Source organism: Nicotiana tabacum, chromosome 7 (assembly GCF_000715075.1).
Source record: "Nicotiana tabacum cultivar K326 chromosome 7, ASM71507v2, whole genome shotgun sequence".
Classification (NCBI taxonomy): Eukaryota; Viridiplantae; Streptophyta; class Magnoliopsida; order Solanales; family Solanaceae; genus Nicotiana; species Nicotiana tabacum.
The window spans coordinates 150,517,334-150,540,436 of NC_134086.1; the positions used below are offsets into that span (position 1 = coordinate 150,517,334).

The following is a 23,103-nucleotide window of genomic DNA, read 5'->3' on the forward strand; positions in this document are numbered from 1 at the left end:
CCTGAAAAGCCTCGCAGTTGCTTCCTTTCTTCTATAAATAGAGGAGTTTTCAGTTCATTATGTACATCAATCTGAAAGTTGAATAATATATCACTTTTTCTCTATACTTGTCTTTGATTTATTTACTTTACAGTCGTTATTTTATAACAGTTTCCTATTTTTCTCAAACTTGTTCCTTTTCTGCTTACACTTTCATACAGGAAGTTATTATCAGGGGCAAAGCCACCTTTTGCTAATTAACCACCCTTCGTCAAAATATTACGAAAAATTTATATTATGTATATAAGTAAAATATTAGATTTTAGATGTATATAACACATATTAAATACTTTTTGTTGAATTCTTTTTTATTTCTTACAAGTATGAACACCCTTGAGGAAATTTCTAGCTTTGCCACTAGTTATTATTACGCCTTATATCTCGTGTTTATATCTCGAATTAGTAAATTAAAACAAAATAGAACATAAAAAGAAAAAAAATAATGTATATTACGAGATCAGCAAAAAGTTATAATTACAATCCATCCAAATTAATGATATACTAACTCTATTTGGATTTATAAATATAAATTAGTGTTATTTCCCATAATCGGAGTATCAATTTGTTAAGTATACTAAATTCACACAACAAAAAAAGAAACTAAACTTCATATTCAGACTTTAATAGAGACTACTTTTTTTCTCCAACTTTGTCCCATCATCTTTTTCCCACTAGCGTGTTTATTACACCATCCTATGACTCATCGACTTCCACGAGGCGCGTGAACTCACTCACATCTTTCTTGCCAAGGAAATGGTGGCGTGTTTATTTAACGTAATAATACAGTGGAGTATTATTTTTAGTCCAATTTCAACAAAACACTAGTCAACCCACAAATCCAAAAACGTACTCCAAAAATTCACCAAACTCTAATTTAATACTTATTTTGTACTATAATTTATTTTATACCCAAAATTCTGATTCACTGAACTCCTTTATAAAAATCTGATTTTTTTTCCTAATGTATATTTATAGGAGAATGTTTCAATGATTCAATAAAAACATTCTCATTCTCTGTACTAAGAATAATCAGTTTCTTAAAGGGGAGGGGGAAACAAACATGTTTATGATTCTGGGTCATTCTTATTCGAATCTTTGTCTAGTAGTATTTGTACTAGTGTTGACAGCTACTTGTTTTAGTTCACAAGTGGAAGGTGGGGATGATGATGGTCGGCACAACAGTGTGACTCTTTCTAGCTTCACTTATGCAACAACTCTGCTCAAACCTTATGAATGGCGATACATTAGTGGTAATTTATTGCATCATTTGATTAAAGTTTTTCTTTTCCTCTTCCTCAGTGGGGTTTTGCTGCTTTTTTTTTTTTTGTGTGTGTGGGGGGGTTTTGAGGGAGGGGGGGGGGGCGAGTTTGATGGGGCAGGGGAGGGATTGTGGTAGGGGGGTTTGAAGTTTCATTTTGACGAATTTGGAATACTGGGTTTTGATTCTTTTAGTATTCTTGATATCTTACCATGATATTTTGCTTTCTTGGGTGGTTTTTTGCGCTTGATGCGATTTCTTGTATTCATCGATACGCGAATAGATGACTGCAGTGACACATGTACGAGAGCAATATTCCGAGTTGCTTGTTCTGTTTTTATTCTTGTTTTTTTAGTTGGTTTAACTGGTTGATCGTCCGTGGATAATTTGTTTCACTGACGTACAGCTTGTTCTGATTCAACAATCTGGTTATGTTTATCTATTCCTGTTAATATCTCCTTAGTCATGAGCTGCTTGCTTTTTTATTCAGCAGTTGCAGGTTTAGCTTGGTCTTTGCCTTGAGTGCTTTCTAATGTTTAACTATGAACATTTTATCTATCTTGGTTGTGTTTGCAACAACAACAACAACAACCCAGTATAATCCCACAAGTGGGGTCTGGGGAGGGTAATATGTACGCAGACCTTACCCCTGCCCCGAAGGGTAGAGAGGCTGTTTCCAGGAAACCCTCGGCTCAAAAAAGCAACAGGAGCCGATATATTAGTACCATAAAAATGCATAATAAAATACCAGCAATATAAGAGATATGAAATACAGAATACGAGGGTCTCCTGGTAGATATTTGAGAAGAGAATATCAGTATTTGCATCTATGTAGATATTTGAGAAATGTTGTTTTTTACAGGCATATTAGTGCTTTCTTATTTTGTTAATCTCTCAGTTTTTCAAATCTTTCCTAGCTGGATTTCCTCATTTGATGGCTATCTTTAGATAAGTCACTTCGTTCAGTTTTGATTGCATCACATATAATTGTGTGAGCAAGTGTTAAATACAAAGTAACATGTGTAGCAAGGGTTTCTTTCTATTTTCATTAATGGCTTACTGGTTTCGGTTTCCATGCCTTTCTGCAGTGGACTTACCACCATGGTTCTCTTCAGTGACTATTGATTTGGAATCCAATGTTGGCCTTGTAAGTTCACGGTCAATACTTTTGTCATTGAAGTTTTGCTTATAACTTTACAACTTTGTAAGCTCTTTTTGTTTGTGCTAAATATATGATAATGTAATTTGCTCCTTTTGTGCACTCCAATTTTCTCCCTTTGCTTCCTTAATATTGGTATTTAAGAATTTTTTCCGCCTGACCATACCGTGCTTTTAATCCCAATATTTATCCTTTTACAATCTTTAATTCCTGAATCTAACTGCAAGCAGAACCTGAAAAGCATAGGAAAAGTAAGTACTTTGCCGATGATCTGCTTCCGAGAAGGAAGTCCACCCCTTCCAGATGTTTATAACACTTCTCTTACAGGTTTAGGTATGATCTTTTAACTGAGACTGAGCATTTGACATACATTATGTGGTTGTGATGATTTTATAGCAGGATGTGACCGCAAACAAGTAATATTAGTCTTTTCTCTGTAGTGATAGATCATATCTCGAATAGTTCATTTGGAGGGTCACGAGACCTTCAAATTGTTGAGAAGTGCTATCCCATGCAAAGAAGTATATTCTTGACGTTGACAAACGAGCAGGTCTATTCTTAACTTTCTAATATTTGTGGGCTAGTTTATTGTTTGTGCTATACTTGTTCTTTCTTTTGACAGATAAAAATTCTCTTCATGGTGGTCTTATGCATGTTTACTTGGGTTTGAAATAAGCTTTTTCACAGATTTCTCCAGGAATATGGTATTTTGGTCTCTTTAACGGCATCGGACCTATAAGGACACAGTCAAAAATGGTACTTGCTCTGACTTATTTATATTCCATGTTTTAGCCAGTATCCTTTTGCGCTTCTTTCTTATGGATATCACTATTTGAGTTTTCAACATATGATCGAATAGGCAGTTTTTTTTAATAGTCTTTTGGTCTATCTGAAAATTCTGTCTGGGTGTCTCTATGTGATCAATTAATACCCAGTATTATTGAAGAATTCAACTTGATATTCTCTCCTATTCACTACGTCGACAAAGAATCAAATTATCACTATGTTTATTCCAATCTGTACTTCGCTGGAGTGGAAGTAAAAGATGAAAGGTCGGTTAGTTTGGCTAGGAACTAAAGGATAGGGCGAAGTGAAAAAGGAGAGCTAACTGGATTAATCTTGTTTGGGATTACGAAGAGGGGAGGGGAAATAAAGTGGAGAACGTGTTAAACGTCCACATGAGCTCTTTCACTAGCTCAGCAATAATGATTTTGATTTTCCCATAGCTCCCATTCTCTGAACCTTAGAGAAACATGGGGAAATGACTTGCAGCTTTCTTTTGATGTTGTCATGCATTATATGAAACTGGTGAAAAAGATTTCTTAGAGGAAGAAACTATAGAAATTGTAGATTGATGAGCGTTGTAGTTTATGTAGCTAATAAATGAGCCACAGCCACTACACCAAAAAGGGGCTAACTGATCTACCAAATCTGTGAACGTAAAAATACCTTGGTAAGGAAGTGTTCTGCTTGAGGAGAAGCCTGTGCTCTTCCCTTTTGGGCTAGTCATTGGTGAGGAGACATTTGATACATACTGAAAATTGTTTGCTTAAAAAGGTAGCAGGTGTGTTTCAAGTTTGCATGCTGTCCACTTGTATGATGAAGATTATTGTTCCTTCATCATAACAATGAAAGAAATACTATTCTAGCCATGAATCTGGAGGTTCTAAGATCTAATACTGTTGTCCCTTGGAGCCTAGCTTACCACTACGGAAGAAAAACCACTCTTTGAAAGTCCTAATTCCCATCATTTCAACAGTGTAATATCTTAGCTAGCTAATTTCTATTCATTGATTTCTTTTTGCAGATTAATCGAGGACATTCTTACTCATTCAGTGGTAATATAACTGTGGAAGGGTGTACAAATTCTGCTATGTTGGGAAAATTCTGCAACCAAACAATTAGTTTACTCTCATGTTTGGACACCTATATATCTTCTGAAAGTGGAATAGGTAGTCGATCTTATAACATAACTGCAGCGAATGTGACTCCTTGTGGAGGTGCCGAGGATAGCTGTCTTGATGTTGCTGGGTCAAAAGTCTACTCCTTGGATGTAGTGAGTATTGCCGAGGAGCTAATAATCACAGCATTAAATATCACGTTTACTCAATCACAGCATTCTAATGGAACCATCAGCAACAGCGGAATTTCCCTTATGTGCTATGTTCGGCATGGGGCTATACCACTGCCACAAGTGTATGATTATTCTTCTGATATAAACAGAACCCCTTTGGTCATACCTTTACCTAGACTTGGTCGTTGGTATATTAAAATTCAGCCAGCAAACCTGTCAGAAAGCATGGTAGTAATCCAAGAAATGAGCACAACAATATGTTATTCATTGGAATGGCAAGTACTTCAGTGTCCTGCGGATAAGGCTGGATTGAACTGTACATCAGCAAAATACACACTTCAGGTGGATTTATTATGAGTTTGGACTGCTTCCATCTTTCTCAAATCTTTTCATTAATTTCATATACTTGTTCACTTGCACATTAATCATGTAGGTTGTGGTTTTGGATAACTGAGCTTCCTGCTTATTAAAAGAACATGCTACACTAGATGTACAGTACACATTTTCTCTTCTAATGCAAACTGCACAGTTCAAAAATGACCTGTTTAGTTTGTCAATCTTTTCATGTCTTTTTTTTTTTCTTGTGAATTCTTGAAATGGTTCTGTGCAGACGTTTCTGAGGAAAAACCCATCTGTCGCTTTTGAATCTTATTATCTACCGATCAGTAGAGAAGCTTCCTCAAACTCTGCTAATTTCCCTTTGGGACTTCTTTTGAGTAATTCATCTGATGGAGATATGAGGAATTACACTTGGACCTTTTTCCTTCTGGACATCCCCTATGCTGCTGCTGGCGGAAATATCCATGTCCGCATTACATCAGATGCAAAGATAAGTGGGGAAATATATGCCAGATATGGTGGATTGCCGTCTCTTAGTAACTGGGATTACTTCTATGCAAACAGCACGAGCAACAGCAACGGTTCCATGTTTTTTAAGATACACGATGCAAGTGACAAGTCCATCAGCTTTTATATCATATATGCTAGAGGAGGAACGTGGAGTTTTGGGTTAAGGCACCCAATTTCCGACAGGCATAGTTCGACGGTTGAAACTATCATGTCTATCTCACTAGAGAGATGCCCACAAAAATGCTCTTCGCATGGGACATGCCAGTCTGTGTTGGATGCAAGTGGTCTCACATTTTACAGGTTTGTATATGATGACTTCTGAAGATTAAGCTATTGAGTCGTCATGTTCTCATGCAATCAAATCTGTCCTTTTCAGTTTCTGTGCTTGCGGTAGGCGCTATGGAGGCTTTGACTGCAGTATTGAACTTGTTTCTTCTTCAGGTTAACCATTGTGTTTTTGTGACTTTCAGACTTGTCTCTGTGCCTTTAGCCATTTTACAATAAGTGTTGCTATATCCTCTGCGGTTTGTGTATTTTTGATAACTCTTAAATTAGCACTTAAAATTGAACCTAGAACCTAGCATTCCAGGTTATACTAACCAGCTACTGTCTTGCACAATCGGTACTATCTCGAGTAAACCTGTCAATTGATTCAACACATGGTAATCTGAGGAGTAACATTTGTACTTAATATGCTTCTTTTTTATATGACACAGTTATATTTGCAGTGTCCTAGACAACTTTCTCATTTGAAAAAAGAATTCTTAGTAAATATTCAAAAATCCATGTGTACTTAATAGTACTTTCTGTATAGCTTCTGAATATGCAAATTTTTATTTTTAAGAAATCACTGAATCAATGTCCAAAATCAGCAAAAGTTGGGCAAATTGACCCTTCACTCCAGCACGTCTTTCATCTGGGAACAGGGGGAAGAATAATAACAATAATCCTGGCCCATAGTTATTCCCCACCACCCTTAAGAAGTAGAAATTTGTGAACATCATTTCTAAGTAAACAGCTAGAGAAGGCAACTATTGGATTCAGCCGGTGATTATTGTTGTTCTGAATGCTGATAACATGTTCTGATCATGATGCGGTGTTAAACTATTTGCAACTGCAGCATGTGTTTCAACATGCTCTCTGCTATTGCTAGTACACTCTTGATTACTATGTGTTTGTTTATGTTTTTGTTAAAATTTCAAGTCAGTAGTTTCTCATTAATAGTCATTAATTATGCAATAGTCTTTTAAAGGACAAGTGCTGAAAACTGATGTAGGACACATGTGGCAATCAATTTCCCTTATTGCATCCAATGCTGCAGCTTTGCTCCCTGCTTACTGGGCCCTCCGTCATAAGGTAATATTAGCTAATCCGATAACTTCCTAAGACCATTAATTTCTTCTGATTGATGCTCAATTGAAAATGCTATAAAAGTCAGGTATCCAGGGTTATATTTTAAGCAGACAAGCGGATGAACTTGAGAAAGAGCTATTCCTTGGATTCTTCATTTTCTATGTTTAAAAGGTAAAACTCTCCTTTCTTCTGCAGGCATTTGCTGAATGGGTTCTTTACACATCAAGTGGTATCTCAAGTGGTCTGTATCATGCATGTGATGTTGGCACTTGGTGTGCACTGACTTTCCATGTCTTACAGGTATCACTCTTATGGATTTTGAAATATTGCATTTTTGGCACCTGGCGACTAAGTAATCTAATGGTTTCTTTTATGTTGATGGCCCCAGTTCATGGATTTCTGGCTATCTTTCATGGCTGTTGTTAGTACTTTTGTATACTTGGCTGCTATCGATGAAGTTTCAAAGAGGACCATTCACACTGTTGTTGCAATCCTGACAGCCCTCATGGCTGAAAGTGGACCGACCAGGTAAATTTCAAATGAGGTTTTCTCTTCATCAGAAAGAAAAAAAAAGTTTGGCTGGGGCTTTCTAGTGATTGGACCGTGTGGATCAGCTTTAACCTGGTTGAACATTTTACAGGTCCTCGAACATTATTCTTGTCGTGGCTATTGGGACTGTGGGTCTGTTAATTGGGTTCCTCGTTGAATTCTTTACTCATCATAGGTGGATTTCCTTTCCAACAGAAATTTGTTTGAACATGCTCAACAGGTAGGTGGATTTCCTGATCCGAAAAATTTAGACCTGTAATTTAAAATAAAGCTGAAAGATGATAGTATTTCATTTTTCATATATAATCATACTCTTATAGCAAAGTTTTGGTTTTGCAAAATGTATGATCTTTATAGGATTACATTCAAAGGTCCCTTGCAATAGAAATCAGTTACCACAGGTTCATTTTTAACGATTTTCAACTAATTTTGTCAACAACTCCATACAGAATATTGAGGCTGAGCTTATGAACTTCTCTGAAAGCTTTCCCCATAATCAAGCATATGATCCATGTTTATCTTCCATAAGCCATACCTACACTTTTCAATTGTGAAGGAAGAAAAAAAACAGCAAGGATTCTAGCAATAAAAATATAAGGATTACTTTATGATATTTTGTTTGTCTCTACTATTTCGGCTAAGCATGAACTGAATGCAGATGGGAAACTGTAAAAGCATGGATTCATAATTTCATTCGGTCACTTCTAAAGCGCTTTTGGTGGGGCTTTTTACTTGCTGGATTCACTGCATTAGCAATGGCTGCTATTAGCTGGAGATTAGAAACAAGTCAAAATTACTGGATTTGGCACAGGTATGAACAGCTATAAAAAATTGTCCTTCTATGTCTCTCTCTATCCTCTTCCAGTCTTTCTCTGACATTTTAATGTGTCATTTCTGCAGCGTATGGCATGTTTCAATATATACTTCTTCATTTCTTTTCCTCTGTTCAAAAGCAGCAGCAGTAAACTGCGAGAACGAACAACCTCAATCAGAAAATTATGAGTTGGCTCGTCAAAATTCTTTCAGTGGTAATAATGAAAGAGATGGTAGATAGATCATACTAGAATCTACTTGAGCCCAAGCACATAACATATAGAGCTGCTTGATGCTGAAAACAGACAATGAACTGCACCATCAGGAGGACACTTCTCCCTATTAGGTAGGTGATTAGTGGATAAGGGGAATCAAATGTTTGTTAGTTGTTCTCAAATAGTTTTCTTTATTTTTTTTTTTTGAAGTTATCCTTTGATCTTAGGGATACTCAACCATTGGTGTCCTGTTTTATATAACATTGTTTATAGGAAGCAAAAGCAGATTAGGTCCATTTTGTATAGTCAGAGAGGTTATAGCTTACAATAGGGAAGATGAAAAAGGAAAGCAAAATTGGTGCAAGAGAAAGGTCCAAGGTATACTAACTTTGTTTTATTCTTTCTCCGTCAAGTCCATAATGGTGGTGGAGATGCAAGTTAGACCCAACATGTTTAAATGTTGGTGAAGTCTGTAAACACTGTTCCAATGTTATGCTCATAAAATCCCTTATATGTACTGCTGCATGGCTCACTGCGTCAATTGTTAGCATGTATATGCTCTCTATTACACTTTTAGAAGATGTTCATGGAATGAGGTTCCCAATTTTTAGCTTTTCCCCATTGGAGGAAAGGGAAACAGTAAACTTTCTGGTTCTTTCTGTATGTGTTTACTTATTGGAGACATCCATATGCCTCAATCCAAAGGGGATAATATCAGCTTTGGGTGCTGGGGATCAATGTGCAACCTCATGGTTAACAATTCCACTTCCAATAGCACTGAGTTCATCAATTGTTCCTTTTTCCTCTTAATCGTAACTGAGGGAGTTGCCGATTATGGTTAAGCCATGAAAAGTTTAGCATCAAAAGGATGAGGGGAAAACCATGCGTCCTCTGAATGGAAGTTTGAGTCCTCTGAGATATACAGATCCTAATGAAGGTACAGATAAAATCTGAGTTTCCATCTCAAATAAATCTCTATAGACAAATGGCAACAGTATAGACAACCACCCTTCACAATCTTTGCAAAATTTTCTTGGGACATCATGTGCAGGAGTAGGCAATAACATGCTTTACACCACTGTTGTGCAGACAGCCTAAGTGTTCTCTTGCATTTTCATGCCAAAGACAGCCTAAGTGCTTGCAACTACAGTGAAGGATTTGTCACTTTCATGCTAATCTGTTAATTCCACCAGCAATTTCCACGCTACAGCCTGGTGACTTCTTATGCAACCTCTCTCTTGCCATTTTCCAGATCAAGGCTGCATCAAGCCAATTACTATCAGAGGCATACAGGTTTGACATAAGGACGTAAGTAGCAGTATCATTCGGATCTATAACAAAAAGCTTTTCTGCTGCCCATTTTGCCAAATTCATATTTCCATGGATATTACAAGAGCCAATGAAAGCCTTCAGGGAATCTGCTTTGGATTCAGCTGGCATTGAGTTTACAACTTCATAAGCCTCATTCAGAAGGCCTAATCGTCCTAAAAGATCTACGAGACAGGTATAGTGTTCTGAGCTTGGCATAATTTGGTAGAAATTAGTCATCAAACGGAAATACTGCATCCCTTTACAAAAAAGACCACCATGGCTACATGCAGAGAGAACCTCTAGAAATACAATTCTATCTGGCTTCACACCATTTACCAACATTTTGTCAAAAAGTTGAATAGCTTCCTTTGGAAAACCGTGAGATGCATAAGCTCCAATCATTGAGGTCCATGACACAAGATCTGGTGCTTTTATTGAGCTGAAGGACTGGTAAGCATGAACAATACTACCACACTTTGAGTATGCATTTATCAATGCGTTTCCAATTGATAAAGAATTTGAGCATACATATTTTACTGCATAAGCATGTACTTGTATAACTTCAGGGGCCATCGCTAAGTTACCACATGAACTAAGGACACTAGCCAAAGTGAGTTCGTCAGGAACAAAATCCTCTCTTAACATCCTTTTCAGAAGGTCAACAGCTTCCTTCCCATCTCCACGGCGTCCATAACCTACAATAATAGTATTCCAAGAGACCACATTTCTGAAGGCCATCGCGTCAAAAACCTTGCGAGCATCGGTTATATGTTCATTCTTGGCATACATATCAACAAGTGCACTTTCAACCACCACATCCATGTTAAGGCAAATTTTAATGGCAAGTCCTTGTATCTGCCTACCTAAGTCATAAAACCCCAAACTCGCGCAGGAATTAAGTAGACTAGCAAATGTAAACTCATCCCCCTCAAACCCCTCAAATCTCATCAAATTGAATAAACAGAAAGCCTCGTCACCCAAACCATTCAGTACATAGCAAGAAATCATAACATTCCATAACACCAAATCACGCGCCAAAACCCCATCAAGAACACACCTAGCCTCTCCAACCAACCCAAACTTTGCATACAGATCAACAAGATTGGCACCAAGAAAACAACTTTGATCATATCCCAGCTTCACAATTGCACAATGTAACTCCTTACCCAACCAAACACCATCCTTTAACTCCAGACACAGTCGGAGCAACCCACAGAAAGAAATGCAATCAGGAGGCACCGATTCCATCAACATTTGCTTGAAATAACGGAACCCCAGATGAATATTTGCATTAAAATGCTCCGTAGAATACCTCAAACCACATATCAACGTATTCCAAGTTACAATATTTCTAACGCACATTTCATCGAACAGCTTGCATGCATCAGCAAGCTCTTTGCATTTTACATAAACATGCAAGAGCTGGTTTCCCAGGGAAAGCACGCTAGTCATACCCAACTTAATTATATTTGCGTGTATGAGTTTACCTTCATCAAAATTGCCCCTTTTTGCTGAAATTTTAAGGGCATTGGAAATACAAGTGTGGGATTTACTTGAATCATTATAATGGGTAAGCTTAACAGTAGGAACTGAAGCTTCTACTCTAGCTAAAGGTGAACTAATGGTGGCGGCAGTGGTCGTTAGAAATAATAACTGCTGGTTAAAGGAAATGATTGGAATTGGAATGTAGCGGTATTTGGTAGTAATAATCATGGATTGCGGAAAATAGCCACACTAGTGGCCCGGAGAAATGACTGGCCATACAATCTTTGGATGGTTACAGAAATTAAGATTGAGCAATCTTTTGTACTGTATTATCTTTAACATTTTTCTTGAATGTTTGACCATAATAAATTACTAGAGTATATAACGTCACTTATAATTGTATTATCATTCAAGTTGGAAATGCGAAAAAAAAGGAGTTAGATTTTGATATCAGGTTAGGGCAATGGTGTATTTGAATTAGAAGCATTATTCACTTATGATTCTTTTGAACTGAATAAGAATTTGATATGGCAAAAATGAAAAAGGAGGAATAATTTGAAACGAAGAAAACTAAGAGCCCGTTTGGCCAAACTGTCAAAATCTGCTTATTTTAAAAAGTACTTTTTTCAGAAGTATTTTTTTCCGGAAGTACTTTCGAAATAAAACAGTTTGTGTTTGGCCAATTCATTTAAGAAGTACCTTTTGTAACAATTGTGTTTGACCAATCTTTCTAAAAGGTGCTTCTAAGTGTCAAATTACCAAAAAGGATAGTACAAGGTCTTATAATTATTTTAAAAATAAAAATAAACTTAAATATTTCTTGTAAGAGACTTTCATTATTTTTTATTTTATTTAATTAAAATATAAAATATAAAATATAAAGTAAACAAACATAATAAAGATTTAACTCAATTTAACATATATAGTTATACCAAAGTATATAATATTATCTAGTATAATTACTTATTGTTACATAATGATTTGAATTATCAAAATACGTCAATTCTCATGAATTAGAAGAATATTCCATAAATTACTATATATTGATAATCCACCGTGAAATAATAAGTAAAGTCACTCACACATGATAATAATTTTCAATAATTTGATCTCTGCTTCTACCATACAACGCCTCCATATTAATAGAAGATTTGTCTTGCATTTCTAAATGAATGTGAGAAGACCCATCTCCTTCCTCAATCTTTGCAGTAGTGTCTTCATAGTATAATAGTTGAATTACTTATCGGTAGAAGAATATCGTCGGATGAAATTAGATGATTCTGAGTGACAAACTTGAAATATGGCATTGAGCGTAAAATAAAAATAATTTTAAAGAGTAACTAATTGTTAGCAACACATAATGTATAATTTATTTTTTAAAAAATTTAAATTAGAAACTAATTATTACCTAACCTAACCAACTTTATCATAAATGCCTAGCGGCCTATTGTGAGACTGCCACTTGGATTAATGTGGATATTTTTTCTTCATCTTTTAATAATATATAAATAGATTATGTGATGAAATCGTAAAATTTATTACCTATTTGTAGGTAATTTTTACAAATTAGATTTGATAATTGTTTTAAAGATTCGAGAACTAATAACCTATAACAGAAGAAATTATAAATAATTATTTGTAGGAAAAGAATTGATAATCCAAAGAAGGAGGTAGATAATTTGCTTTAGTGAAAAAAGAAGAAGATAATTTGAAAAGTCACAAGACATTACACCCAAAAAAAATCAAAAACAAGAAAAGTCAATAAAGATTTTGGAAAGTATAATATGATTCATGTATATGATATCTTTAAATTTAAGAGAATGATAAAAATCAAAAACAAATATGAAAAAAAAACTTAAATTAGTAATGGATAATTTGAAAAGTATAAATTTTAAGGCGAGGATAGTTTTGTCTTGAATAAATTAATTTTCTGCTTCTGCTTCTGCTTCTTGGAAGAAGTTAGAATTTTCTGTTTCTTCCCAAAAACAGAAAAACTGCTTCTACTGTCGGCCAAAAGTACTTCTTTATCTTAGCCAAACAGCTTAAATTTTTAAAACAGTACTTTTTGGGAGGGAAAAAGTACTTTTGACCTCTTAGAAGCTTGGCCAAACAGGCTCTAAGTAACTCACTACTCCCTCCGTTCCAATTTATGTGAACCTGTTTGACTGGGCACGGAGTTTAAGAAAAAATGAAGACTTTTGAAATTTATGGTCCTAAACAAGTTAAAAAAGGGGCTTAGAGAATTTGTGTGGTTATAAAAGCTTCTCATTAAGGGTAGAATTGTAAGTTTAAGCTAAATTATTTCAAAATTTAGAAATGATTCATTCTTTTTGGAACGGATCAAAAAGGAAATAGGTTTAGAACGGAAGGAGTATTTTATAAAGCATATTTGGTGCGGTAGAAAAATATTTTCAGGGACGTGATTTATTTTCTTTAAAAAAATTCTAATAAATGCTTTACGCTATTTTGGTTGAAGAGTGACTAGATGTGATTAGGAACCACCGATATGAGCTACGGTGTCATACATCCTTTTCTTCCTACATAATGTGCTTAATTTTCCTTGGTGAACAAGCTCTAGATATGAACATGCAATTAGGACCCTACAAAGTTTAGTTTTCTATTATTAAAAAAAAAAGGGTGGGGTGGTGGGGAAAATCCAGAGGGAAAAATGTGTATTATGCCATAAAAGAATGAAAATTTATTCGAGAGCATTCCATTTCTCTCAAACGAAGAAAAGAAGTTGAAGTTCATATTGAAATATACAAATAACTCCCATCATTTTTAGGGGATATATGTATTTTCGTCTTTTTAACTACTCATGAATTTCAAAAATTATTGACTCGATTAATTCAAATTTACTTTCAAATAGGTCCACCAAAGAAGAGTAAAATGCTCCATACTAATAAATTCTCTATTTTCATCTCTCAAACCTAAGACCTCAAGGCGATGATATACTTAATAGCGGTACGTATCGCGACTAGTTAAGTAATGAAAATTCTCTCAGTTTTTATTTCATTCGGAGCACATATCTTTTCTTAACAATATGGAGTACTATATTTTGTCATGTCTTCAAGCACATTCCGTTAGAGTTCCAGTCTTTAATTTGTATATGAATTATCATACATAATACTCATATAAATGGGCGGCAGTAGGAATGGAGAAATAGACAAGATGACTTTGCCGAAAGGTCACGAAGAAAGACACAATTGTCTGTAGTTTTACGTGCTAATTATCATCATTATTATACCTAGAATTTGATTGTCAGCCGCAACACCATTAAAGTGGTTATCTTTTTAAGCAACTTGGGTACAATATTGACAAGAATGTCATCTCCACTTTCCACCACTTGTTATTATTATTATTATTATGTAAAATGCCTTTTTAGGCCTGCAAATACATTGATGGTTACACCTTTAAATACTTTAGCCACACATCTTTCACTTTCGTTGTGATTTTCTTTTATTAATTCTCCTGTGTTGCGGCTAAGGAGGTGGCTTCTACAGACTATTGGATGACTTCTATGGCGGGCTGCATGAGATCTTTCTTTTTCGGGATTTTTACGCAAATAATACGTCGGATTCACTATTTACTTTTTCTAACCGGTACACATAAATAAATGAACAACTATTTAAGTTAATTCTCCTTTTTTTTCCCATCAAAATAGTTCAAGACCCCCATGGATTATGGTAATAATGTTTAATTGTTTATACAATTTAATTTATGACATTTTCATCATTATAAATCACATAGTACCTGCCACGAGACAATCACGAGGCTAAAACTCACAGAACTACGTCCTAAAAGTCGAGGCGCATTAGCTACATTACCACTTGACGTAGTAATATGTCTCATTATACATATTTTATGCGCATTTTGCTTATTGGGTTGTTTGCACCATACTCAACGAACGTTATCTTGATAATTTTTGTTTAAGTATATGACTATATATAATAATCACATTATTTACAATTCAGTGACTTAATATATTTTGTATGTATTCATATTATTTTAAGTAGATATTTGAATAATTCTTTGGTAAAGTGTTTTTATTTTTCAAACATATTAAATATATTTTAAAATGTTGTTAGAAGGAAAGCATCAAATGGTGTCGTGGTGTAGTTGGTTATCACGTCAGTCTAACACACTGAAGGTCTCCGGTTCGAGTCCGGGCGACGCCAAATTTTACCATCTATCTTTTCGACCGTCAATCACCACTATAATATTGGGAGAAAACAGGAAAAAACACCACCGTAGAATAGCTTATTGTACTTTTTTGTGTCCCGATAGCTTATTGTACTCGTCGTATCCAAAAACATGCAAATTTTCTACGGAAAAGGGTTATATTTATCCCTGTACTCTTTAAAAATTGTTATATTTGTCCTTCGTTATACTTTTTTGATATATTTATCCTTACCATTATACTTTATGATCATATTTGTCCATGTACTCTTCAAAGAGGGTTACATTTGTCCTTCGTCATACGTTTTGACATATTTATCCTTACACTTATACTTTAGGATCATATTTGCCCCTCATCCATTAAATCCCCATGTCCCACCTTTCTTTTCCTACATGGTGCCTATGTGGATTTCTTTTTCCTCCAATTTAAATATGGCCACCTATTTAAGATAATTTAATCCGTCCACCCAATTTAAATATGGTCACCTATTTAAGATAATGTTCTTTTTCGGCTCCATATTTTTCGGATAGCAGCGGCAACATATTGGCAAACAAGAACTTTGAACTCAAAATCACTAATCTGATACAACTTACAATTATTGCAGTAACCAAATTAAATTACGAGAAGTTGCACAACAATGGAATTAATGACAAAGGTCCGTGCTTAAAATAGAGCACTGCCAGAAGCCTAATATTGTCTAGGATGGTTTCCTCAAACATATTTTTTCTCGAAAAGAAAATATTGCTCCCTCCTCTCATTTTATATGAAAGAATTCGATTACAAGGGTCAAAACATCTAGTTTTTTTTTGTGATTTGGGTATATAATTTTCATGTTTTTCAAAAATAAAATAAAATTACATATTTAAAAAAGTATATCTAAATAATTCAACTTTTTGGATGGCAGAGTCATGATTTAAAGTTTATGGGTTCTGATCTTGCTCATACTCATTTTAGTTATTAAGTTCGTAATTAAATATTTATACATATTTAATGTATTTCCTAATAGAACACAAATCTAAACAAAAGTTATAGAGTTCATTCAAACCATACCTAATACTCTAGCTCCACCCCTTATCTTCGACCTGGTTTAACATAAACCTACAATGACGAATAATATTAGAGTAATGTGAATTATCAGAATGAAGCCACTATATTTTATATATTGGCTGCCCAAAGACATAAATAAGTGCAGACAACCAAATTATGGTTTATGGTTTAGGGTTAAATTGGGTGGGCGGATTAAATTATCTTAAATAGTTGACCATATTTAAATTGGAGGAAAAAGAAATCCACATAAGCACCATGTAGGAAAAGAAAGGTGGGACATGAGGATTTAATGGACGATGGGCAAATATAATTCTAAAGTATAAGTGTAAGGATAAATATGTCAAAAAGTATGACAAAGGACAAATGTAACCCTCTTTGAAGAGTATAGGGACAAATATGATCCTAAAGTATAATGGTAAGGATAAATATATCAAAAAAGTATAACGAATGACAAATATAACCATTTTTAAAGAGTACAGGGACAAACATGTCCATTTCCGAATTTTCTATACTGATCATTTTGTTTTTTTCTGTGCCGACCCCTAAACTTTGTACTATTCGCATTAACTCCCATCTCTACCAAAAAGTTTGAAAAAGGTGACAACACAGTGAATGGAACTCCTTTTGTTCAGTTTTTTTCCTTGTCCTTTTCAAAAGTCAAGCAGCAGCCCCTTCACCATTCACTGCCTTAGATTCTTCTTCATCCCATTAATTACCATTTCAAGCTTGTTCTTTCACCAAACACAAAAAAAGAAGAATCTTTAGTAAGGTAAAGGTTCTGTTTTTAGGTATTGCCACTGCCTCTTTATTATACATATGTTTTTAATTTTTCTGAAATTTATTTGGGTGTGGTCTATTTATCAGGTTTCTTCAGTAAAGATTCTGTTTTTCACCTATCTAGTTACTCATTTCAAGCAGACACCTTTTTCAGAAGAAAGAAGAAGCAAGATATTTGGCGAGGTAAAGCTTCTGTTTTTCCTCAGTTTGTCTTCTTTCTGCTGTGCAACTGACTGTGTATGTTTGTGCTTTTGAAACTGATATTGGGTGTAGTTTAGCCTTCTGAAACCTATTGTGTCTGGTCTATGGGTCAGGTTTCCTGTGTAAAGATTCTGTTTTTCTGAGTTTGTCCTCTTAATTCTATTGTCTTTTAGCAAAGTGATTCTATTTTTTCTCTCTAGGTATTTCTGGTGTGCCACTGCTTCTTTATGTATGTGCTTTTGAAACTGAAGGTGGTTTTAGTTAATTTTCTGAAATTTGTTTGGATGAGGGTTTATATAGCCTAAGCTACCCCAACTAGCTTAGAATTGAGGTGAAGTTTTTGTTGCTGTCCGGTTGGTTTATCAATTGAGTGTAGATTCTGCTTTTCTTAGTTTGCACTATTTTATTCTTTTGCCTAGGTAAAAGTGCTATTTTCCTCGATGGTCTTTTTGGTGTGCCACTGCCTGTATATGTGCATGCTTTTGAAACTGAAGATGCTGTAGTTAGAATTTGTGAAATTTTATTAGGTTGTGGTCTACTGATCAGGTTTCTTGTGTAAAGCTTCTGTTTTCTCAGTTTGTGCTATCATTTCAGTATTTCACCTTTCGCGAGTTAACATTTCCTCAAAGGATTTGTTTTGTTTGACTTAACAAGTGCTAGTGCTTGTTGGTGAAGTAGTTGTAACCAGAAAATGTTGTTGAAGTCTTGTGGTTTGTAAATATGTAGCATAACCAATGATTCTTAGGCAAAGTTCAAGTCCATAGGACAGACCATCATTAATCTCCCAAATTAATTGGGTTACTATAAGCCTGATTTATACATATTAGATAATTTGCTTCTATAAGTCAGTCCATATGCAATCTTTGGAACATGTTTAGTACAAAGTCTCCATATCGAAATGGGCAGGCTCAATCAGATGATGAGATCAGTATTCTAATGGTGGATTGCCAAGCCTGTACATGACCTTGTATTCTGTGACTCCTGTGGTGTTATTCCATGACTAGTTTTTTTTAAGCGTTTGTCTTTGTTGTTTTAATTAGGAAACATGTTGGTTGAGAGTCGGTACAAAGAGTGTCTCAGCCTGTATTAACATCAATGTTTTCGTGCAAAGAAGTGAGTTTAACCACCTATGATTTGTCTTTGTTATCATAGAATTAGGGACTTTCAGTATAGAAATTGAAGAAAAGCAAAGAAGTTTCTTCAAACTATGCGGAGGAGCATAAACTAAGTACTTAGCTTGGTCCTAAATTGTTATAGCTGACATGTATTACGTGAGATCCAACAGAAAGTAGTTTTATGATGTTGTTTCAAGAAGCTCTTTTGTGCAGTATTCTTGATCCTTGTCTTCATATCTCTGTTGCCGTACTCCTTGTTAACCAAGTATTTCTTTTTTGTGATTACTCTGTATATTTTCTAAATGTCCACCCATTCTCCCTTTTTCGTTTCAGCAGTGCCTTGCCTATACATACGAAAGGAGAAGATAATGTGTCAGGAAATAAGACATATACATTGACAACTAAAATAACTGCTAGGAATGGGAGGTTGCTGTTGCTCTTCAAGGAAGCCGCCCCAGCTTCATGGAACACCAATCTTTTACTATGTTAGTAATGATTCCGATCAGTCTACATATGGAAACATCCAACTAACATAAGTTCTTCCAGATTTTGTCCTATTGATTCATTCACTTTCTATAACATTGTCCTTTTTGGACTTGTCTGTGCTTGCTGATATTATGATATTTCTTAAAATGATGGCTTATTGAATGTAAGTGTGTTACCTGCTAAAACAGTTCCTCAAAATATTGTACTAATAGTAAGTTCGGCTCATGCATTGTTCTATTAAGCAACATTGAAAGACCTCTACTGATTTTATATAAGGAGAAACTTGAATACTTGATTCAGTTCTTGGTTCCTTATAAACCTGAACACAGTGATTGTATTCGTGATGAAACTCAAACTTGAAGGAAAAAGAAAGCAACTGATTTTGTATATACTGTATGCTCTCTGAAGTCTTACGCATCAGTTTTACTACTTGCGTCCTCTGCAGATGGACTGGCACCTTTTTGTTCATTGATCGCTCTTCCTAATATAACCTTTTTCCTATGACCTTCTTTTCTTCTCAAACTCTGACCATAGAGTTCCCGTCTTCTTTCTGCAGTTCCCACCAGCTTCTGAAGAGTATGAGTCCTTGACATCTGATGATAGCGCTGCTACTGCACTTACCTCTGGCTTCCTGGATGATTTGAACCTAGATAGATCAACACCTGACACTTACCGTGCTCCTCCTGCACCAATTCCGTTTGAAGTAGTTTTGGGGCATCCACAGTCCAGGGGTTCCGAGTTCACAGAAGAACCATTACTTCACAATAGCTATGAGAGTACTTGTAAAGATATTAAGCAATCTGATTGCAAAGCTGAAACAGAATTTCTTCTTGCCTCCCTAAAGAAAACAGGGATTGGCCTTGTAAAATCAAATCCACCTATTATTCAATCAGCTGACGAAGAGGATGTTTGTCCCACATGTCTTGAAGGTATATACAATAGACATTTTTGGAGAGGCGACTTCACTTTTGCCCTCTTCCGTACCTTTTACTTTTTTAATCAACCTGTTTGTGATTGGCTTATAGTCTTGGTGTCTATACTTTGCACTTGTTTTGCAGAATATGATGGTGACAATCCAAGAATAGTTGCAAAATGTAACCACCATTTTCATCTTTCATGCATTCTTGAGTGGATGGAAAGAAGTCAAACATGCCCAATATGCAATCAGGTCCACTTTGTTTTCCTTCTCTCTTTCGCTCACCCCCTTCTTTTCCTCCTCTACCTTACTCTGTTTCTGTCATCAGTTTTCTAAGAGTATATGAGGAAAAGGATGGAGTTTTTCTTGATTCATGTTACTGCTCTTCATTATATTTTTCATTTCACAACGAACCGCGTTCATGCTTTCTTTTTATCATTATTTCTGTCGCTGAGATCCATAAAGTGAGCAAGACTGCTGATTTTCTTGATACAGGATATGATATATGAAGACCTATGAAACTTTTCTAATCGAAAGTTCCTTGGCTGATCGTTGTCAATACCTGTCTGCACAAGCAGCACAAACACATGGCTGTTATTTTTCACTTGGAGGCTTGGCCTGTGTTCGCTTGTTCACTCATAAAATGTAATTTCTCAATAGTATATGAAAATTATGTTAGTAAATCCTACCCTCGATGAAGATCAATTGATGATGCGAGTTGCACGTATGCTGAAGGGAGCTAATTGCAGCCAAAGAACAAGAAGAAGCTTTTAGTTTTGCATTTGATGTCTGGAAGATTAAATTCTGAAACACATGTTTTTAGTCATGCTTCTGAGTTCCATGTGTTGTACATGTATGACGCTTTCTTTTGTAATTTTATGTTCAATTGCTGTACAGATTCTTCTGTCAAAGATAATGGCAATGACATATTCCTCCAGTTTTATGGGCACATTTGATAGTCCTGGTTTTGTCTCTTCTGAAAAATTCCGTTTCCGCTGCTCCGGACCTCTACCCCTCCGGGTAGGGGTAAGGCTTGCGTACAATCTACCCTTCCCAGACCCCGCTAGTGTAATTTTACTGGGTTGTTGATGTTGATGCTCAGGACATTTGACAGTCTTGTACATAATTTTTTTTTTTTTTCGTCCTACCAAAAACACAGCGGTGTCTGGGATAAGGAGAAGTCAATATAGTGATTCCAAAAGTTTGAGTAGCTCAAAGCTGTAATCCAAACAACTTTCTTGAATTACGTAAGGCAAGTACATTGTGATGCGTGAGATGAAATCACAATCACCAAACTACAACTCAAATTACGTATCATGTATTTTAGTTACTACGTTTTAAAGTCTCAATTCTGACGCTACTTGTAAATCTAGTTTTTCACGTCGAGCCAACCAGCGTAATAAATTAATTAAATTAAATCCGGATTGAGCGCTGTGTCAAAGTGATTTTTAAGTTTTACCATAATATATGCATATCAACTTGTATAATTCAACAATTTGACGACAGCCAATGCAAAAATTCATACTTTGTTTGGCCAAGCTTCTCAACCAACTTATTTTGAAAAGTATTTTTGTCAAAAGTATTTTTAAAAAATAATATTTTTGATGAAATGCAGTTTGTGTTTGGTTATTAATTGCAATTAGTGTTTGATCAAACTTTTAAAAAGTGTTTTAAGTATTTTTTTTTAAAGTACTTTTCAAAAAAGTAGCTTTTAAAGAGAAGTTAGTTTTTTTTATTCTCAAAAATTACTTCTGCTTTTACTCAAAATCACTTTTTTTCATTCTAAACCTAGTTAACGAGAAAGAGTCCAAGGATTCCAATCATTTGTTTTGCACCCAAAAAAATAAATAGAACAAGTTCAACACCATTAAGGGAGTTAGTGGAACCAATATAATATTTCCTCTATTAATTAGCGGTCTCGAGTTTGATTTTTGGAAATAGAAAAAAAATTATTTAGGAAGCGTTACCCGTTTAAATGACCCTTAGGGTGCACGAGTCCAAATTTGTCGCAATCTGAAAGCTAGTAGTACTAGTATCGATCATCATATGAGAAATCAAAAACCAAATTCAGATAAAATTAGACGGAAAATAAATCAAAGATGTTATAAAACAACGAAGAAGAATATTGCAAAGTAAGGTGTGAGCCTCTTCAGTTGCAGTGAAAGTTCCCGACTCTCTAGTTCCATTCCTTTTTTGTCAGCCTGACATTACAAAGGTAGACTTCATCCACCGGACGCCCTGGCTTTCTTTTTAGTTTTCCAATCTTCTGTCCTTCATTCTTGCAGATGCAAATCATAGATGATCTAGTTGCATTTATGCCAGACCAGAGCATTCTTCTCAAGAAAAGAAAGCGAGAATTCTTTTTGGTTTTGGGATTAATTATAATGGAATAAAACTCTTTTATTTATAGGGAAAAAATAACTTAGCCATCAAGTAACAAACCCTAAAATATAGGCATTCACCTTAAATGGAATTCTATTTATAACACTCGCCCTTGAATGTCTATTCAATGGATAATGTGCCTCGTTAAAACCTTAACTAAAGTAAAACCCAGTGGGAAAAAATTCTAGTGAAGGAAAAAGAGTACACATATCTAACAATACGCCTTTTGGTTGCCTCATTAAAAGCCTTGCAAGGAAAACCCAGTGGGACAAAACCTTGTAAGGGAAAAAGAGTGCAACGCGTATTAATTCCCCTATTGAGAGCATCAATTCACATCTTTGAGTCTTCACATCCCAATCTTGTGCACTAGCTTCTTGAAGGTTGACGTCGGTAGAGAATTGGTGAAATAAATCAGCCAATTAACTCCAATCAATATGTTGCACCTTGAAAATCCTCGCTATCACATTATCATGTTTATAGTTATAGCAAGTTACAAATGTGCAGAAATTACACTTAGGATGTAGTACTTCATGACCAAGAATTCTATATGCTTTAAGCAATTTAAATCCTTCAAGGATTGTCATATAAGCTATATGAATGAACTTTAGATGCATATCAAGTTTTTATGTCATGCTAGACATAACATGGATACAAGTGATTGTACACACCATTGGCTTTATACTTTCAAGTGTTTGAACCGCAGGTCCAAAACTATATGTCTTTCGTATGAAACCAATTTTGTTCGAATTGTATCTCTTCCATTTGGCCAATATTTTTTGTGTCTTTATTCGACAGACTTAAGATCCTCATCTATACTTGGCGCTATCATAGATGTCGTCGACGAATATTTTATATCAGTTATAATATTTTTTTTTCCATAAAGACAAAACATAG

The 23,103-nt window shown here is 35.2% G+C and overlaps 3 protein-coding genes and 1 non-coding gene across 8 annotated transcripts; 3 read left to right on the plus strand and 1 right to left on the minus strand.

Moving 5' to 3' along the window:
* Positions 1-840: 840 nt before the first annotated feature.
* On the plus strand, positions 841-8,826 carry LOC107807618 (uncharacterized). Of its 2 annotated transcripts, none has more exons than XM_016632040.2 (14): positions 841-1,289; positions 2,386-2,444; positions 2,687-2,789; positions 2,897-3,006; positions 3,144-3,212; positions 4,264-4,872; positions 5,141-5,679; positions 5,756-5,820; positions 6,632-6,735; positions 6,928-7,032; positions 7,121-7,260; positions 7,373-7,501; positions 7,940-8,092; positions 8,182-8,826. In XM_016632040.2, the coding sequence occupies exons 1-14, from the start codon at positions 1,100-1,102 to the stop codon at positions 8,333-8,335; spliced, it is 2,529 nt and encodes an 842-aa protein (XP_016487526.1). In that variant the 5' UTR covers positions 841-1,099; the 3' UTR covers positions 8,336-8,826. The 2 variants fall into 2 exon arrangements, with proteins under 2 accessions (XP_016487526.1, XP_016487527.1); XM_016632041.2 differs by having other exon boundaries at positions 6,656-6,735.
* A 650-nt stretch (positions 8,827-9,476) lies between these two features.
* On the minus strand, positions 9,477-11,333 carry LOC107807616 (pentatricopeptide repeat-containing protein At2g46050, mitochondrial-like). The gene has a single exon (XM_016632038.1). The coding sequence runs from the start codon at positions 11,331-11,333 to the stop codon at positions 9,477-9,479; it is 1,857 nt and encodes a 618-aa protein (XP_016487524.1).
* A 3,876-nt stretch (positions 11,334-15,209) lies between these two features.
* Positions 15,210-15,283, plus strand: TRNAV-AAC (transfer RNA valine (anticodon AAC)). Its single transcript has one exon. It is a non-coding gene; the product is annotated as a tRNA-Val (tRNA).
* Positions 15,284-16,924: 1,641 nt separating this feature from the next.
* Positions 16,925-20,764, plus strand: LOC107807620 (putative E3 ubiquitin-protein ligase RHB1A). 4 transcript variants are annotated; one of them, XM_075217859.1, is made up of 6 exons: positions 16,925-17,120; positions 17,197-17,292; positions 18,759-18,910; positions 19,468-19,840; positions 19,970-20,079; positions 20,323-20,764. In XM_075217859.1, the coding sequence occupies exons 3-6, from the start codon at positions 18,845-18,847 to the stop codon at positions 20,344-20,346; spliced, it is 573 nt and encodes a 190-aa protein (XP_075073960.1). In that variant the 5' UTR covers positions 16,925-17,120; positions 17,197-17,292; positions 18,759-18,844; the 3' UTR covers positions 20,347-20,764. The 4 variants fall into 4 exon arrangements, with proteins under 4 accessions (XP_075073960.1, XP_075073959.1, XP_075073958.1 ...); XM_075217858.1 differs by having other exon boundaries at positions 16,925-17,101; XM_075217857.1 differs by having other exon boundaries at positions 16,926-17,120; positions 18,762-18,910.
* The last annotated feature ends 2,339 nt before the right edge of the window (positions 20,765-23,103 follow it).

Bases quoted from the DNA above. Each gene is read 5' to 3' on its own strand.
- LOC107807618 (XM_016632040.2), top strand. From the start codon at position 1,100: ATGTTTATGATTCTGGGTCATTCTTATTCGAATCTTTGTCTAGTAGTA. The intron at 3,213-4,263 runs GTACTTGCTCTG...TTCTTTTTGCAG, and splicing joins TAAGGACACAGTCAAAAATG to ATTAATCGAGGACATTCTTA. The intron at 7,502-7,939 runs GTAGGTGGATTT...AACTGAATGCAG, and splicing joins TGTTTGAACATGCTCAACAG to ATGGGAAACTGTAAAAGCAT.
- LOC107807616 (XM_016632038.1), bottom strand. From the start codon at position 11,333: ATGATTATTACTACCAAATACCGCTACATTCCAATTCCAATCATTTCC.
- LOC107807620 (XM_075217859.1), top strand. From the start codon at position 18,845: ATGGGAGGTTGCTGTTGCTCTTCAAGGAAGCCGCCCCAGCTTCATGGA. The intron at 19,841-19,969 runs GTATATACAATA...CTTGTTTTGCAG, and splicing joins TTGTCCCACATGTCTTGAAG to AATATGATGGTGACAATCCA. The intron at 20,080-20,322 runs GTCCACTTTGTT...TTCTTGATACAG, and splicing joins CATGCCCAATATGCAATCAG to GATATGATATATGAAGACCT.